The following is a 20,262-nucleotide window of genomic DNA, read 5'->3' on the forward strand; positions in this document are numbered from 1 at the left end:
GATGTCGTTTACCTCCGCGTCCGTAAAGTTCAGCGACTGTTCAAAGTCTTTCTGATTTTCTTCAAGTTTATCCAGTCTTTGTATCATTTTCAGCTGAATGTCGTTGTCTTCTCAAGTTTTTCCTGCAAACTTAACACCGCTGAATGCATAAACTTTCTGAACTCACGTTCATCTTCTACGATCTCGGCATTTTTGTCCCCAGGTGTTACACTGAAGCCGTCGTAGTCCGTAATAGCTCTCGCTGTACTGACCGTTGTTGATGTTGGTTGTGAGGCTTTTTGGGAGGTTTTGGTGGTTCTTCCACTTCCTGGTTGGGTTTTCTCCATTTCACTTGCTTCTTACTGTTATCCGCTGTGGTATAAATCGGTAGCTGTTGATTGCAGTGTCTGAAACTCTGGTAAAATTTTCTTAGAGGCGGAGCGTCAAAGAAACACGTCTTCACTCTGTCGCCATTGCACACGTAGGGTGTTTCGTGAAAAGTTAAAACAACTTTCAGGGCTACCGTCAGACATTTCGGCAAACAACTTCGATCCACTAGGCAAAAAGAAATAGTGCATCACGTTAGAAGGGTTTTTCGCGGAACGTGAATATGAGTGTTGAGACGAGTGACTAATTTACCCTTTAAATTCAATAGTAGCAAGAACTGAGGCTCCAGAAAATGCCGCGCTTTTCAACCATAAAGGGCGCCGACAACACGGGCGCGCAAGAATGTTTATCTTTTTATTCCATGTGAGCGGGATCTGGCTCGCAATATCACAAATCGAAAATGTGAATTGGATCTGTAGACCAAATTTCGATATTCTGTTTTGTTGCGTATACAATGTCAGAATACGTCCACTTCAACCTTTTAACTATTGCTATTTACACATCATAATTTACATTTTAACTCAAATTTCGATTACGTTGTCCGTTTTCTAGAAAGAAGTATTCCTGGCCGCGAAATGTACCGAACGTGTTCAAATTTTGATTTTCTAATTTAACTTACAAAATCAAGAGCAATTTTACATAAAAACGTAGTTTCTATATCCCCAAATTCAGTAGCAAACTGCAATTTTGCCTTTTTTACATGTCCTTCTTTGATTTCAATATCATAAAGTGGTTGACCTGAAAATGCCACGGATTCTGGTACTCATGAAATTATTGATGAAGAAAGCTATTACTGTGACACTACAACTGAAATTACAACCTGTGTAATAGAAGAAATTATTTCAGTTATAAATGCTATGATCAAGAATACGATTTACCAGAAGGTGTTCATGAAGTTGATGATAATGAGAGTGACAATGATATAGCCGAATAAATGAACGTTTAATAGTGTATGCATGCAACTGTTTATAAGCATTTAGTTTGAGCAAGTATGCATACCAAAACTGTTGTCGAAGGCAAGCTGCAAGGTCATGCAACTTATAACAATAAAAGGCATTTGCCTTATGACCGGAAAATGTTAAGATGTGTTTTAACACGCTAAAAGCACAGGGGGCTGTCTAAATGTCCGTCCCCAGGGGTGGGTAGTGTTTCGTTGTATTGCTAATAAAGATATATTCTACCAACCTTTGGTGTTTTGGTCTTAAACTTAGCACTGCCCTTGACAATCTTGCGTTAACGTTTATCAACATGCTGTATCTATTATCTGATGAGTTTGAGTGCCTAATTGGCCAAAGTAAGCAAGGATAAATTACTAAGCTGTGGACGCTGTCACCAGATTATCACCGGATTAAATTGACAAAGTCTACAACGAACGCGCCAGTAAGGTAAGACTCTTCAGTTATACCTTACTGGCGCGTTCGTTGTTGACTTTGTCAAATTTAATCCGGTGATAATCGGTGAGAGCGTCCACAGATTAGTAATTTACCCTTGATTACTTTGGCTAATTAGGCACTCAAACTCATCAGATAATAGACGCAGCATGTTGATAAAACGTATTCGCAAGATTGTCAAGGGCAGTGCTAAGTTTAAAGCGGCACTTTTCAATCCCAGGTTCTCGCATTAGTGGAGTTCTCCTCCCAGTCAAACACATGGCCAGTATGATGTTTGATTTCTATAACATTAATTACACAAACTGACCTCAACCTTTTGTCACATTTTGCTAATCCTGCAAACAGAGTTTATGCAAGCTTTTGATTGACGGTCGGTTCAAATCGCCAACGGTCATTGATTCCCCGCCACAAACGCTCGAATTTCCTAAAAAATTGTCTTCCAGTTGCGTTAGACATTGAATATAACCACAGAGTTCGATCGGCAGAACCTTCACGCTGACCGCTTGGCAGTCTGTCTGTGTTTTTGTGGCCGGGGAAAACTAAAAAGTGGCACTTTTTTGAGCGTGTGCCCGCGTGTTACCTGTTTGGTGTCCACTTACACAATGAACACCACCATATCTTGGCGTCCTTTTAAAGGGACGCTCCGCCTTTAAGACCGAAACACCAAAGGTTGGTAGAATACTTTATTAGCGATACAACGAAACACCTACCCACCCCTGGGGACGGACATGTAGACAGCCCCCTGTGGCTAAAAGTATCACAGCATCAGATCCGGTCAAGGCAATTTATCACAGATTCTTCATTGTCCTTTTGGATAAAGTTCACTCCACGGAAGAGTATTCATTTCTTTCAATTTGCCCATTATTCAAATGCGATCTATCCATTTCATGTTTTTTTTTCATGTATGTAAATAGTAAAATAAAGATAATAGGCCTATTCATTATCATGTTAATTGTGGCTCAGCATAGGTGGCTGTATAGAGTGGAGGATGGATACATCAAATTTAATTTGACCGAAACTAGACCGGGTTCTGAAGGCAGGTGAGATTTTCAATTTTTTTACCAACAGTGAATATTTTGTCGAGGTTACTGAATAGAACTTAATTGAATGTTAGCAAAATTGTTTTAGATCAAACAGGAAAACTATTGTTGATCATTTTAATCAGCTTCTTGAATTTTATTCTGGTGTCACTTCTCGGGTAATGAATGGAAACTATGCATTGACAAACACCTCGGGCTGGGGATCAGAGAGAAGGGAATGGATTGAACAACATGACTACATGCTAGAGGAGGTGGATCTAAAAACGATAGGAAGAAGGGGGACTTGATAACACATTAAATGTCATACGGATATATATGGATACTTTGGCACTTAACGTTCTCGTTTTGGGTATATGGTTGGACTAAAGTGAAAGACTATGGTGTTAATCAAAGTCGCAGTGTTGTTACAGAGCGATGGTGTAATATCCTTCTTATCATTTTTTCCGAAGGTCTAAATGTACTAAAATGTATGAAGGTGTATATTTTTTCTATTTCTCACACTATGGTTCATAACTATGGAAGACCGGTCACGACATGCGACATGCGACCTGCGACTTCAAAACTGCGACCTGCGTCCTGCGAGTTTGAAACATGCGACCTGCGACTTTGGCATTTAGACCAAGGTGTAGGCCTAACCTGCGACTTCACAACAGCGACCTGCGTCCTGCGTGTTTGTCAAACTGCGATATCAGTCTCGATTTGTTCGCACCATTGCTCTGAACACGAGCCTGAAAAACACGAGGGACACCATTGCACTATATTAAAACAGCCGGTTTACCGCATTCTCGCGACCAGAGCATAATTTTCGCACCGCTGGCCTACGCAAAAATCGGCCAGCGAAAGAATTCAACCAGCGATAGAAGTGCACGAATTTGTGACGGTAGAGAATTCCACAAACGAAGAGCACAAATTTATTTTCCTTCTTACGATAGGCAAACTGATCTGAAATAATGCAATAGCAATATGGTTTTAAACGTCTACATCAGAGTTAGTTTCTGGAACTTTTCTGCCCACATGATCTAAAATATTATATACACACACAAAATAATATGCACATATTATAGTATGTACATATTAGGCTTAAACACTGAAAATAGGATTGTAGGAGGGTTTAATTATGTCCTGTTTTACAGTTTTAACTCGCGTTATCTATAAAGAAAGTCGGTCACTGGCTATTCATGGTTAGCAAATATGTTTGGATTGCACTTCTGTCAATATCAGTATTATTTTAACTGCTTTTACTTTGCATATGTTATTTGTGTAGACAAATGTAGTCCGAAGTTAACCAGTAAGAATATTTTTATTTTTCCAAATCAACAAAAAGTTGGATCAATTCGATTTTTTGACGGAATTGAGTTTTGCCAGACTTGGTGAACGATTTACTAAAGCGAAAGCAATGGCTTATTAATTGATCGATGTTGAACGTTAAATCTCATTTCCACGTTTTACCCTTTGAGCGCTGTAATTTTCTCCCACCAAATTTTAGTGCAAAATTTTACCAATTGTATGAATTTTCTGTAATTTTTTGATAATTTTGGACCAAATCGACATCACATTTCATTGGCTACAGGTTTTTCCCAAAATTTTTGCAAAAATTGGAGAAAAATTGACAGGGGTTTATTATATAAAGGGGACAAAAATCGACTTTGGCGCTCAAAGGATTAAAGTTCACGCAAGACGCCTCCAATCTAATACTGAGGAAAACACCATGAAGCGTTACGTGTTGTTGTCGCATGTCGCAGTTGTGAAGTCGCAGGTCGCAGTTTGACAAACACGCAGGTCGCTGTTGTGAAGTCGCAGGTTACACCTAGGTCTAAATGCCGAAGTCGCAGGTCGCATGTTTCAAACTCGCAGGACGCAGGTCGCAGTTTTGAAGTCGCAGGTCGCATGTCGCATGTCGTGACCGGTCTTCCATACATAACAGCTGTGAATGTACTTATCAAATAACTATAAGAACGAGGCATCTGGCGACGTGTGGTATGATAGTACGTTGTAGAACTGGTTTATTGACTAAGACGCCGCGGCAGAAGGCCCCACGGCCTACGCCGTCGACGACACAGAGTGTCCGAGGAGAACGCTGTCTCTGTCTCGGGAGTGAGATGTGAATCCCAAAGTCTCTGTCTCGGGAGTGAGATGATTAAAACATATCAGAAAGTAACTCTTATTTATACAGTAGCTGTGTTGAAAACGGACGCTATAAAAATTACAATAAAATAGCTTTGACTTTACCGACGTTACAAAAGAATAAAAGTGTACAATTGTCAGTCTACCCGTATTTGACTTTCATAAGAGTATTTTTTCTGAGCCAAACTCAGAGAACGTGAATAGCTGGTGTAACACCGAAATATGGCTTCTCTATCGTTTAACTTCTCGCGTGAGTCATTTCATGCATAAACTTCTGTGGGACTACCGCAAATTTGATGTATTTTGTTCAAGATCAACGGCATCCATTAATTTCCGATTTACTTATGTTACATTTTTTAATGACAACGTGAACTCAATCAACACACTTGTATTTGACTGTCACTAATATCAATTGTTTTGTCTCTGATGGACGTCAATACTTACTTTCGGATTTACAGATATCTGTTTTAATTTGGAACGAGACGATTTCCCGCCTTACGTTTAATCATACATCTTTATTACCAAAAATTTTAAAGAGGTCCTTCATCTCTTATCGTCAAAATGGGTCACCCGGTCATGGGTCTCCTTTTCGGCAAAGAGTACACAGTTGCGCGGCGGGTGTGAAACATTGATCCGCGGTCTTTCTTCGCAAGTCCCGTTCTTTTCTAGTAACCGTGGTTGCCGTGTCGAATGTGTTTGGTCATGGTCTTTCATCGCACGATCAATGTGTCAACGGTCGGAGTGTCTCAAAAGTAGGAACGGGGTCTTTGATCTCAAGGTGACAAACGGTCTCGGTGCCTAAGAAGTGGTCTTTCATCGCAAGTGTAAATCCTTCAAGAAACACCTGTTTGTGTAACAAGTATGGAAATTCGAAACACACGTCACTTTTACACGCATACGTCTTTATTTTACCACTATTTTCACTATCATACTGTTTCACTTCACACACGCCTTTATTTTGCCACAATTCTACACGTCTTTATTCTGTCAAGTTTTGTTTCTTCTCCCTTGCTTTTTAACAATAACTAGGTCATACCACATATGTACAGTGTGTGGCTACGCTACCACCGTAAACTTTTTACACACAATCAACAGTAAAACACCAAGTTCTGGCATGTGAAAAGAGTAAACATGTTTTTGCAATCACAGTCCCTCTATCCACCGGTCTGGAAACGTGGCTGGTTTCTTTGTGACACTCCGTGATATGAACCAACACACGATTCACACCTTAAACAAAGGACACTGACAATGTTCAACTGGCCGCTATATCGATGTCGCTACCCCACGATCCTATGACAGCCGCAATGTGATCGTTCAAAAACATGACGTTTGTGGGTTGTTATTTTCAGAATATCACAAAACATTACAACTTGTTCACTTTAGAAACACTAAACAATTTATTTTTTCATTAAATGGGTAACGTTGCCCCTCTAGATAAAGCTTGAAAGGGGCCACACATTATGGTTGCATTATGATCACGATCGAAAAACAAAATGGCCATGCACTGTTCGCAAGTGTCATGGACTATTGCCCGAAATCAAGAAGACAGGCAAAATCAGCTGAATATTAACATCGACAGCTGAGTAGTTCATTACCAACTTGTTATTGTGTTGACATGATAGCATTTTGTAAAAGGTATTACTGTGCCTGAGCGCGAGCGTATGTATCGAGAGTTCGACATATCACAGTCCCTCTAGTGGATAGAGGGACTGTGGCCATATTGACGCTACATGGGAAAATATATATGCGAAAAAAATCTACGTGCATTTCTGCAGTTGTCGTTCCTATTCTGCTCAGTTAACAGACATAATTTCACAGAATATTACACAGAAAACATATTTAGATCATATTTGGAGGCACTGACTACTAGCATTGCAAGAGAAATGGACGACAAATTTTCCGGTGTGTTTCCAGCCGTGCCTGAGCGAGCGTACGTATCGAGAGTTTGCCATATTGACGCTGAATGGGAAAATGTGCGACCACACAACTAAAATCTACATGCATTTCTGCAGTTGTCTTTCCTATTCTGTTCAGTTAACAGGCATGATTTCACAGAATATTACACAGAAAACATATTTAGATCATATTTGGAGACACTGACTACTAGCATTGCAAGAGAAGGGGGACCACAAATTTTCCGGTGTGATTCCAGCCGTTGCTTGTGCTACATATGTCAGCACACTCGCAGTGGTCAACCCCAGAAATTATCGCACACTATCATCATTTACGATGGGATAAGGATCACGAAAAACACACACCGGTTTCAGGATATGATAATTTCTGTCTTCGTGTCGTAGATAGACGCAGAGAACACTTAATAGAGCCAAAAACAGCGAAAATTCGAGAAAAGCGTACACACAATCGGGGACTGTGGCATGCAGGACAAACCCAAGCTACGCATTATCACGTGACTGGCCCTCGTATCGCGGTTCGGCTGTGCGGTCTTGGTGATTGACACCTTTTACAATAGGCGTTTCCAGACCGGTTGCAATGAACAATGTTCCCATTCGAAGAGCTTATACATTCTCTCCAGACCCCGCCCTAAAAAACAGAGCCTAAAAACCCTCATAGGGAAAATTTCTCTGAAAAAGCGTTGAGTCTACAAACATTTTGAATAAAACAAATGCAAGAACAAAACTTTGATTTTGAGCAAAGCACAAAAGCACTTGACCGTTTGGTGGTAGCGCGTAGACTGACCCTCTAACTACGCATACTTTGATAAACCCTTCCTGAACAGCGCCCTCACGAAACAACAAAACATTTATTTCTCTCTATACGATGTACCTTGAGAAATAACATTTTTCTAGCGTCGCTGTGCATTCTTTCAAAACACACGTTTCAAGTTACTACGCACACGTCTTTATTTTGTCTCTTTTTTCACTATCATACTGTTTGTTTCCTTCACTTTATTTTGTCACTTTTCTACGCACACGTCTTTATTTTGTCACTTTTTTCACTATCATACTGTCTCTTTTTTCCACTTCCCCATGCATACACGTCTTATTTTGTCACTTTTCTACGCATACACGTCTTTATTTTGTCACTCTTCTACGCATACACGTCTTTAATTTGTCACTTTTCCACTATCATACATTCACGTTCGGTAGGTCTTCGTCAGCAATTCGCGGTCGGAGTGTCACAGATGCACGGCCGTGGTTTGTGTCAAGCGGTCAGAATGGGTGATTGCACGGCCGTGGTTTGTGTCAAGCGGTCAGAAGGGGTGATTGCACGGCCGTGGTTTGTGTCAAGCGGTCAGAAGGGGTGATCCGCCCACGTAAGCACTGTCACCCTCCCATGCCTCGGCCACCCCTAAACTCTGTCACCCTCCCACCCCCTCGGCCACCCCTAAGAAAATAATGGTTTCTTCCCGGACCCCATTTGTGGCACGTCAATTGACAAGCTCCAACTACTGGCGATTGTATTTGAAGGTCGCATATATTTCATTTCCATCCAAAGGTAATTGGAGCTTGATATCCGACGCGGAAAAAAACATTAGAAAAAAAACTCATATCTATCGCTGTCGCTTTGTAGCTGACAAAAATACTTTAAAAAAATAGAAAAAACTTTCTTGCGTTTTTATAAGTATATCAAAAGACGAGAGCGTCGCTCGACATTCTATTGTTGTGTACAGTTTGGATATGGTAATGAGTAACTCAACGCTTTGCAGGAAATAATTTTAGAGAACAAAGAAGTCGTATCTTTTCATCGGAGGCAATACGAATTCTTAGAGACATTCGCTTGTATTGAACAAAACAATTGAGCCAAAGGGTGACGAAACATGATAGGTGCTCAACGACAAACTGATGGAAAGCCAAAAATCAGCATTTATCGGAGCATGCATCTAAAAGTTTTCGCGAGTATGTCTATGACGCAAAGGTAAACGTTCAGAAGCAAATAACTGAAAAAAGACTTGTTAGGGTGCTCGGACAGTTAAGAACCCCACACAACAAAAGTTTATATAAACTGGAGCAAATGCGACAAAACAAGAATATTCTCAGGTCTCGCAGAATTCGTGAAACCAACAATGATAAAAGAAACGATTTAAAGAAAAAGCGATTTGAGGAAAATGTAGCTGAATTTTCACCAAGGAGACGTGTGAGAAAAAAATATCTAGCGTTTGCATTGGCGAGAAGAGAATTAGAAACAAACAAACAAGCAATTGCATATTAAGATTAAAAAAGGAACACTAGATGAAAACAAAAAACGTCAAAAAATATTTATAAAAAGTTCGATATGGAATGTTCAAGAGTTCGTGCTTTTGTACATTTTCTTCTCATGGTTAAACTTCAAGTGGTCTTCACAGTCAATGCGATATGTTCATATTCTTTTACCTCATTCTTGCTTGGAGTCCTGTGGCAGTTCTGGTTTTGTCGTCGTGGACGTGGCCCGCTTCAGTTGTCCGACGGACGCCGGAGAAACATCTTCTACGAGACTGTTGTAACCTGTCCTGTTGACGCCTGGAACTTTCCGTTGGTTGGTATCGGCTTCCGGGGAATTGGTCAGTGGCACTCGCTGTCGGTACGGAAATCTTCGTACGGCAATCGCTCGTTGAAGAGACACTCGCTCTCTGTACGGAAATCTTTCGGCGTAGGAGTTGTATGGCTTCCTTCGAGTCGAGGGGATCGCTCATAGTAGAAACACTCGCTTTTCTGTACGGGAGACATCTACTCAGTGTTCTTTTTCGGGGATTGCTCGTGGTAAGCTTTCTGTACTCACTTGGCTGTCGAGAGGCAGTCTGATTTCCCAATCAGACTTTTAAACCGGGTTTGGAACTCCACCATATCAAATAACTATAAGAACGAGGCATCTGGCGACGTGTGGTATGATAGTACGTTGTAGAACTGGTTTATTGACTAAGACGCCGCGGCAGAAGGCCCAACGGCCTACGCCGTCGACGACACAGAGTGTCCGAGGAGAACGCTGTCTCTGTCTCGGGAGTGAGATGTGAATCCCAAAGTCTCTGTCTCGGGAGTGAGATGATTAAAACATATCAGAAAGTAACTCTTATTTAGGGGCAACATCAAAAGTTCAATATAGTAAATCTAACTTAATTGCTTAAGTTTGACCTCAGACCCCCCCCCCCCCCCCACCGTTCTAACTTAACTGACCTAAAATTGAAAAACTTTGCGGACTCATACCCTGTACGAATTCTTTCAGACGACGTACCAATGTACCATTGAATTAAATAAAAATCGAAAATCATTATAAGATAACAAAAATACTTTTTATTGCAGCCAGAACACAACAAATTTGCACTGAAATTTGCCTTGAAATCGTAAAATTTGCCAAAAAGCGTTAAATCGTTTTTGACGGCACAGAAATTAATTTGGCCAAAAACCCCCCACCCCCAAACTTAAGCAATTAAGTTTTTTTTCAAACATCGATCTTTTGACGTCGCCCCTTAGTCACTTGACGTAATTCATAGTGCATGTGTGCGCGCGTGCTTCTTTTTGCATTTTCCCTGACAAAGATATTTTACATTGTGTAACCGCAAAAGAGCTACATTTTATTCAGCGCGCTGCAAAAAGTAACACTTGATTTAGTTAACCAGCGTACAATAAACCATAGCAACAATAGAAATACCAGAATACCGAAGAGTCGGTGTAAATACAGAGACAGGATGTTAGTGAACGCTCACTACAAAGCATGAGTGCTGGGAAACGCCCTGGAAAAATCTCTGTGTATTCGAAAAATCGCACTTTTCCCAAAAATCCCAGGGGGGGGGCAGCTGCCCCCCCTGCCCCCCCCGCAGGCTACGGCTATGCATATGTTATTTTGTGACAGCAAACTGAGTTACATACACAGTATGAATAATCTTTAAAAGAAGGGAATTTCGGACAAGCATTTTACATAACTACAATATAGTCCAGTGGTATAATGGCCTATGCTGAATGCTATTCGCAGAGGGTGACGTCAATAACAAACTATTTTACATTAGCAATTCAATTAACCGCATATCTTTGTTGTAGGACAATGCCACCAATACTACAGAATGCACATTCAGAACTGTTTTCTGACATCCGGTGTAGCGATGAATTCACGTTCTATGTGAATGGTAAAAAGGTAAGACCCACTACTATAATAAAGTCCTACAGTTATATCATTATCTTTAATTTATATATGAGGTTGCAAATTTTCTGTTACAATACTGGAAACCATTACATACTGGCGCATATTTTATGTTTCCAATTCGTTTACATCCTAAATAAGCGTGTCGCAAGACTCTTTTACCTTTTCTTATTTGTATTTTTTTGAGGAATTCTAATTATCTAAACTCAGAGTCATTTTCATGAAAGCTTGTCAAGCATTTCATAACGAATACTTCCCGTAGAGGGACCGCTGTTGACGCCGGACTGCGGGTGTAGAAGGGACACATCCATCTTATTTGAATGGAGAAAAATATCAACGAATTAACTAGTGTGAAAGGGAGCTCAGGAAAAAGGCACACAGAGCACTAGAAGAGGAATAATTTCGACATGTTTTCATGCTTCATGGACCAATAAATATCAAAAGACGCGACACCTAGATTGATATGGAAAAATGATCGCACCTTTCACAAACGGAGATGACCAGACCACGTGACCCACTACCGTCCATGGGATACACAATTATTGGTTGAAAGCCAAACTTTTGAAGCTCACAGAGAGACGTTAGTCGAGTAGTATGTTCATCACCATTGGTGAAAGATCAACTTTTGCCCATATGACGACCGAATGTTGAAACAGCATGCGGTGGATATTCATGGTTGCATACATTTAAAGCACGGAAACGTGTCGGAATTTTCCTCATTTAGTGCTTCATGAGCTTTTTTGCTGAACTGTCTTTCATAATATTAAGCTTGTCTACTCAAAATAGATAAATATTCGGCTGACGCGAACTGTGTCCTTTTATACCCCCGGACAGCCCAATTGTTTTTCTTACGCTCACAAGGTGTGAACTGCGCATGCATTTTAGTATTGAAGCAGGGGAATTCCATATTTCAAAGGATTATTTCTTTGTTTTCCTAAGGTTGTTGATAAGCATGTTGACCCTGAGTTGACCTTACTGATGTACCTGCGAGATGTCTGTATCCCTTATTGTTAAGTTCAATCTCTGTTATAATTTTTGTGGAGAGAGAGAGAGAGAGAAGAGAGAGAGAGAGAGAGAGAGAGAGAGAGAGAGAGAGAGAGAGAGAGAGAGAGAGAGAGAGAGTTGGCAGTGCGCAAGTGTCTGCGTAAACCTGTCACTTTCATTATTTATCAACGTCCCTATGTATAAGATATCAAGGGATAGGTAAACCTTTACTGACTTTATTTTAAACGACCATCAATAAAGGGGTCCTTTCTCGTACTCTTACAACTATGTTCAGGCTCAAAGCAGCAACAAAGCACGTTATATTCTGTTCTACTCGACACGAGTGCTTAGTGTCTGCATTGGTTTAGTACAGGAACTTTTGAGACGCGCCAGGACAGAATTAATGGGGGGGGGGGGGATAAGGGGCGGGTCACCAATTTTCAAATTGCAGGTGTTGTGGGGGAGGGTTACTAAACTTTGTGCATGCATTTTTTGCAGAGTCGTTAATTTTCATGCTTGGAAATTTTGATAAAATGTGATCAAATGTTTCGATGATCTGAATAAAACTTTATCCTACGGCCACATAGAATTTAAATAAAAATCGATATTTCGGGCAAACGTCAGTTTGCAAGTCCAAATCTGTCGGACACGTTTGACTAATTTAAATTTCTTTATGACTAGGCAAGGCAAGAGATCACAAAATTTACTCCAGGTCCTTTCACATGTTGCAGGAACATAGAAATATGTAAGAAGAAAATTTCCTTTGAGCATTATTATTTTCACACCCGAAAATTAATGAAAATTGAACATTTTCTAGGCTTATCACATCATTTCTATCGAAGATTAGTGTTGTGCTGTCAAAGCTTGTACGTCAAGTTTGTTCAAGGGCCATTCCTTTCTGATATACAGAGGTAATTTAAAGCATAATAGAGCTTCCAAATCACGCCATTTAATTACTGTAATTTCAAAATCTTCTATATCAGGCGAGGGAGCCTGCCTCCCCTCTTACTTACATCACGTTATCATCAATTTTCATTAACCAGCCCAAAGACTAAAATAGAAAACGTGCTACCAAATCAATGCATTACATTACTATATATAATTTCAAAATATTGAAAATCATGAGGGGGACATTCCTACTGACCTCCATAGCTACTCCTTTCATCACATTGTCTTCATAAGTTTTCTTCAAGATACTTTTATAAAGGCTAAACAAGCAGCATAACAATAGTCAAAATAGTTGCTATAAAGTGCTATTAAATGTATCAGCTACTTTACCAACTTTTTGCGAAATTGACTGACATTTTGTATGTGATGTGGATCTACAGTAACAACATTAATTACATGGAAACACTGTAGATTGCTCATTAGGGCGAAGTATTAGTGGCGGAGCGCAGAGAGCGCCCTCAAGGGACGGATCTTGCAGTCTGGTCTAATCATGGACTAGTTGGGGAATGTACGCTCTAACACGATTAATCCCAGACGAATACCAAAGTACGCTTAATACGGATGTGATAAACTAAGATGAGTAGGCCTATCTTGGTAGAATAAAATGTAGGGAATACACATTGATACCTGTACAAACGATTGAATCTTCAATATGATTTTACAGTTGGTTATGTACAAGGACAACTTTTCACACACTTTTTGGCCATCCTAAATATTGAGACAGGTCAGTAATTCCTGTCCTCTGTGTTACATTTATTTTTGAGTATTTGGACTGCATGTACTCGTATATTCTTCATGCCAGCAGCGAATTGTCCAAAAGGGAATGTCAGCCTGATACTGTGAGACTGAGGACCATTGGTGATTTCAGCTGCACAAGAATCGTGCTTCACTCTGTCATTACATTTCCTGGCAAAAATTGAGTTGTACTTGGCTGTTTTCTAACATCTCTATTCTACGTGTGCCTGCTAACTCGGGGAGTTCAACATATAATGCACAACGAAATCGCACGCGCGCGAAAACGCACACAAGTATTTGAGCAAGCATTACTAAAAGCTCGAATACGTTGAACTAGTGTCTGGTCTATAAGGTGAAAAACATGTATGCATCATAACACATATGCAGTTAACATGTATTTTGAGCATCATTGGATACTCGTTTAGTTGTCTTCCTTAACCAACGATGAAGTATATTTAAAAGGAACAAAGCTATCTTGCGGAGAAGGTGCATGCGGAGCCTGCAGTGTAATGATTTCGGAATTTGATCCCGTGTCCAAGAAAATAAGGTACGTACATGATGAGTTACCCTTCGGATTCGTTGAGATGGAACATGTCGATTCGTGTGAAATCGCTCAACATGGTCATAGAAAATTATATAATAATTACTGTTACGGATGAGAAATTTTACCAGAGGTTATTGACCTTTCCTCTAGATACACTTGACGTGTATTGTGAAATCTGTCGAATTGAAGTGCAGACGTCGACGTCATCAAATATTTGTAATAGTGAATGAGTGTTGATTCTGTTTATCCAATATCACCGGACTGATAACGAAGTGACGACAAGGTGATTAAGATTATTTTAATGAGTCTCTCAGTTTTGTATTGCTTTATGTAAATTCATGCATACAGAATGTAATCTGTGCCCAATCAGATTGTAATGATTCAATCATACCAATGTTTTACATGTTAAGTCACTCCCCTGGAAAAGAGACTAGTACTTGCAAAGTTTCAATCAGAGAGAAGGAATCTAGCGGGAGATGGGAGTACCTCATACTATTGAGCCTATTCCCGACTACGTGTAAATTACTGGGCACACCTGAAGTGTAATCTTTGATACCATACAATAAATGAACTATAATCGGACACATGTCTCGATGGATGACTGTTCTCGTCAGACCCTAGTACCTCGTCGCATAGATTACCCGAGGTGGAAATACAGCGAGTGAGAACTCTAGTAATAACATTACCCGATATATGCGTATATACTTGAAATAGTGCTGCATTACTGATGTTTTCATTTCTTTCAAATCAATGTTTTGGCGTACTGAAAACTACCAAGATATTTACTAACAGCAGCTTTCCGTGTGGTCTGTCGAAGTGGCTGCAATCTTTAATATGCCAACAATGTATCCCGTTATTTTCTTGTAAATGTTGGAATATTCACCATCTTTGTAAACGTTCCGTTATCTAATGCATTAGCGTTTTTCTCCATTTCTCGGCAAACGTTTCGTTTTCTTATATGAGGTGTTCACGTACCTGATGACTCTCTATGGGAGCCCTGGTTTATCCATGTGTAGCTGAGGTTGAAACAAATTATCTTGCCTCATCTGCAAATATTTATAGTTGTGACGACGGACTTAAGGAATACCAAAGCCATAATAACTACGGATGTGTAATTTGTTAATCTCAAGATATCTTCCATTCTCCGGTTGTCTTTGAATTTGACCCATCACATGGTGCCAAGAAAATTTAGTACCCTATCATTAGTGTCTTGGCAGGTAAATTCAACAGGTTTAGCGTCACTTTAGTTTTCACGTCAGTTCAAAAACTAACCATGTAAAAGAGAAATGATATATTGCAGCTACAAAATGTAGGTCATCAAATGTCATGGATTCAAGGGAGCTTGTTTCTTGGGCGATTGTTGTGTGTATAGAAACACAAGATACATCATATTGTACTTTTCAAACCAAAAATAAACATCTGCTAATTATAATTTATAGTTTAGGAATTTTGCTCGTAGTGGGTGATAGCAAAGCGCTTATTTCCTTTCCTGTCTTTGTACGGAAATTGTGAATCGCAAAAACTAATCAAATATTAAAGGTTGAAAAAGGCTTGGACGCAGTTTAATCTGAAACATTTCAGTAATAGCTTCTGCTACACAAACATCAAACATGACAGTTGCACGGACGCGTGCATCCAAATAAAACCTTTCTGTGCTTATTAGTGCTAGTTTGGAATCCTTTCTTATGAATTAGTAACTTAAGTCAGATATTATTTTTCCCCGTCCTGTGGGCCGTTTAGGGCATGTATTAACCCTGCTATCATATTTATTTGACGCTTTTTATTTTTGTTTATTTCACTCTTTTATCAGCGCCCGAATAACCTTTTCGGTAACTTTCGTTTCATCGGCCCTCAAGCTAAAGTACAGGTCACAAGAAAGTATACATCTGTTAAGAAAGTTCCTTTTCACATAATCGTTTACGTCATTTTATTTTTGGAAATATAAGAAAGGGTTTGTTATATTTCGATTGAAAGTGCATTCCACACATTAGCTGCACAGTTTTGAAAAGTACGTTGACCGAATTTTTAGGACCATGTAGGACCATAAAAATCTTGACGATCAGAAGATCATATGTGATGAATATGGACATCACTTTGCAAATAATGTAAACAAAAAATAGATCAATACTATGGACCACACCCATCCATTCAAACATTTGAATGTCAAAATTGCTGCGAAGTAAAAGATAAGAAACATACGTCTTTGCAGAAGGCTGGATTGAGTCAAATTTGTTTTCATTAATATTTTTAGGTGACATTCTCCGACTAACACAAGGTCTATTTTTACCTACAATTGTAATATCACATTTTTCTGTCATGTCTTCAGCCACCACTGCGTCACTGCCTGTTTGGTACCGATTTGTTCTGTACATGGTAAAGCTGTTACCACGGTTGAGGGCGTTGGCAGTGTCGCCGACAAACTACATCCTATACAGGTCAGTACAAATAATTTATAAGAAACGTTCGAATAAATAGCATGTCATAAGCCATCTTTGTAAATAGGATTTCATGTTTAGGCTTTTCACCACCATGGATTCTTGCAAGTCTTTTTCTATGGTGAAAACTGGAACCTGACACCAGAAAATTGGTGAGCGTGTTAGGATTGTCACCATAGCACTGACGAGATGAAAAGGAATGTACAATTATACATACACATATATATATATATATATATATATATATATATATATATATATATATATATATATATATATATATATATATATATATATATATATATAATATATATATATATATATATTTATTATTTATTTCAGACTGGGTTGTCCATATACAGAAAAGAAATTTAGTAAATGAAAATGAATACAAAACTCAGACCTTTGAAAAAAGAAAAGAAAAGAAAAACTACTTCAAATACAGTTGTTTTCTCCAGAACTTGAAGAATGCACTATCAATTACTCTATCTGATGAGGAGATAGCGGCAATAAGTAAATTTGTTGATTTTTCAAGTCTACATTTAAAGCTATAGATATTTCTGCGCATAACTTCTCCAAGAGACATGATATGATTTGTAGCATACATCGCAGAAGCACTACTAAATGAAGGAAGACCTAAAAGTCTTCTCCATACATTATTATACATAACCTTTAACTTATTCATAACTTTAACTCTATAAGTTACCCAAAGATGGCAACAGTATAGATTTCCACAGTAAGCTGCAAATAAAGTCTTTTTCACTTCTGGACTACAACATTTAAATTGCCTCAATAACATGTTCGCTCTAATACAAAATGCCCGTCTCTGTCTTTCAATATCGTCATCGTCATACATACCTCTACAAATGACATGACCAAGGTAGGTATGCGTGGATACAAAACTCAGTGTTTTATCATTGAGTGTCAGTCTAGGAATTCTTTGGACTTGTACTTTTGTCCCATTAAAAATCATGCACACAGTTTTACATGGATTGAAAGTGATGTCAAACTCTTTGGCGTAAATTTCACATATTCTGAGGAGACACTGTAAGCCCTTCGCACTTGGGCTGAGTAAAGTCATGTCGTCAGCATACGCTAAATTATTTGCACAGACGCCACTAATGTGACAACCTACATTACAATCAGAAAGCTGATTTATCAAATCATCAACGTACACATTAAAGAGATATGGGGAAAGAACACCCCCTTGTCTCACACCATTAGAAACATGAAACCAGTCTGACAAAGAATCCAGCCATTTTACACAGAATAACTGATTTCTATACCAATAATAAAGTAATCTGACAATGTACATAGGAACATTCCTGTCAATGAGCTTTTTCACCAGTTTAAAGTGGTTCACCCTGTCGAATGCCTTAGAGGCATCCATGAAGCATGCAAACACAGGACCACCTTTTGTTACATAATAGTTAATAATTTCTTTGAATGCAAACAGACAAAGGTCGGTAGAATGGTCCTTCTTGAAACCGAATTGTAAATGGTGAGACGTAATAAAATCACGACATCTTGACAGTAAAATATGCTCAATAAGCTTGGACACCACCGACGCCAAGGCAATTGGTCGGTAGTTGCTAGCATCACTGGCTAGCTTCGACTTGTCTTTAACAATGGGAACTAAGATAACTTTCATTACAGCTGATGGTAAGTAGCCGTGGATAAACATGGCATTAATACAATGCGTGAGGAGTGGTAAAATAGACGAATGGGCAAACTTCAGATGCTCAGCAGTAATTTTGTCGACCCCAGAGGACTTTCCGTCTGGTAACTTTTCGATGGAAGAGAGCACCTCATCTTGGCTTACGTACAGGTCGTGGGGAAACTTAACAGAATTTATCTGATCCTCGATATCGACCCCACCTGAAACAGACTGAACAGAGTTCAAAATCCCACAGAAATGATTTTTCCACATATTGACAATTTCACATTGCCCAATAGCTCCGTTAATGTTGTCGGTAGACGAAACCTTTCTACAATTCTGTTTTCGCACTTCCTTCCAGAAGTTATTCTGATTGCGGCACCTGAGACTATCAGCCATTTTATCGGCCCTGTTTTGATTTTCTAGCCTCTTACAAATGCGAAGGTTGTGTTTAAACTGGGCACGTGATTTCCGCATTATTTCAAAAAGGGGGCCCTGTTTAGGTTTCCCTCCCTCCACCCAGAGTAAAAACATAGAACGGGCAATGTCATGCGAATCTTTGACAAAATCGTTCCATCCAGGAACAACATTAATCTTTTTAGACCCCTTTAAGTTAACACTTTCACTAGCAGCAATATTTAAAGCGCCAATGATATCCTCATAAAGCTTATCAATAGCTTGCAAGTGACTCTTGTCTTGACAGTTAACATCATGACAAAATAATTCCTCAGGTAGGTTAATGCTGGCAATACTGGCTTTGGAACACTTAGTGTAATCAGAAATATTTTTTTCCGACAACCGCTTCCAATCAACATATAAACAATGCTGAGATGGACGACCATGATTCAACTCGCTGTCGGGAATGTTGTCAAATTGCACGACTATTGATACTGGAATATGGTCAGAGTCAACGAAGTTGTGAAGCATGGACACAGAGACCACATTGTTATGTGAAATTTCAGTGGTGACGCAATGGTCAATCCAAGACGTACTGCCATGGGCATCGCTAACATATGTGAAAGAATCAGAGTCTAAACCTAACAAATCAACATCCGAAATAATGTGACCAGATTGCTCGCAATGTTTCTTTAACTCTTGGCCAAATCCCGTATTAGAGTTTACATCTGCATTCCAGTCACCTATAACAAAGACATTTGCGGTATCAATGTCAAGCAAAATGCTATCAATCTTTAGCAAGTATTCACTATACTCTTCAAAATTGTGGTTTGTGTTAACAGGCAAGTAGCAATTAACAATAGCAAGTTTGTTGTTGCCCTTCTCTAAAACAAAACCAAGCAGACGACTGTCGTTAAAATCAAGAATTCTAGCATGGCTTCCAAGAGATCTTCGCCATAAAATAGCGACACCTCCGTATGGTCTACCAATACGTAATTCAGTTGAGTCAAAAGCTGAAACACCAAAGGAGGTAAAATCAGGATGAATATTGTCTAAGACTGAAAGCTCCTCTTTGGCAAGCCAGTGCTCTTGCAAAAGACAAATATCATGTACTTCACACAACTCATAAATCGAAGGAAAACATGACTTTACAGATCTACAATTATAAGTTACGATACGTAAACTACTATTGTTATCTGTCATTTTCTGGGGGTTTGTAGAATTTCCTAACAAGGACATCTTGAGGCCAGTTTAATGGATCTAAAACAGTAACCAGGTCAACATTTGACAATTCAACCACAAACGATGCATATGTGTCATATTTGGTTTTCAATCTCGTGCATTTAACTCGTTCCCCAAATTTAGCAGCAGTATAACGCTCAACATCTTCCGGCGAGGTTGATGGCTCCAAACGTGAAACGAATATTTTTGTAGAACGATGTGGTCGCACGCCTTGAATACCACTGGTTGCATTCTGCGATGCTCCTATTACGGGCGGGCGTCGCTTCTTTTTCCGGCCTTGAACAAGAACAAATCCGTCGTCACCGGCATCAGGCGGAATGCTGAGCGACTT

The 20,262-nt window shown here is 39.4% G+C and overlaps 1 protein-coding gene across 1 annotated transcript in view; it reads left to right on the forward strand.

Moving 5' to 3' along the window:
* LOC139139920 (aldehyde oxidase 3-like) overlaps positions 1-20,262 on the forward strand; it is a 45,182-nt gene that overhangs the window by 19,490 nt on the left and 5,430 nt on the right. The window contains exons 2-5 of the mRNA XM_070708885.1: positions 10,891-10,984; positions 11,930-11,987; positions 14,108-14,204; positions 16,528-16,636. Coding sequence (XP_070564986.1) covers positions 10,895-10,984; positions 11,930-11,987; positions 14,108-14,204; positions 16,528-16,636 — 354 coding nt within the window. The 5' untranslated portion in view covers positions 10,891-10,894. The remainder of the gene's footprint in view (positions 1-10,890; positions 10,985-11,929; positions 11,988-14,107; positions 14,205-16,527; positions 16,637-20,262) is intronic.

This window comes from Ptychodera flava, chromosome 9 (assembly GCF_041260155.1).
Source record: "Ptychodera flava strain L36383 chromosome 9, AS_Pfla_20210202, whole genome shotgun sequence".
Lineage (NCBI taxonomy): Eukaryota > Metazoa > Hemichordata > Enteropneusta > Ptychoderidae > Ptychodera > Ptychodera flava.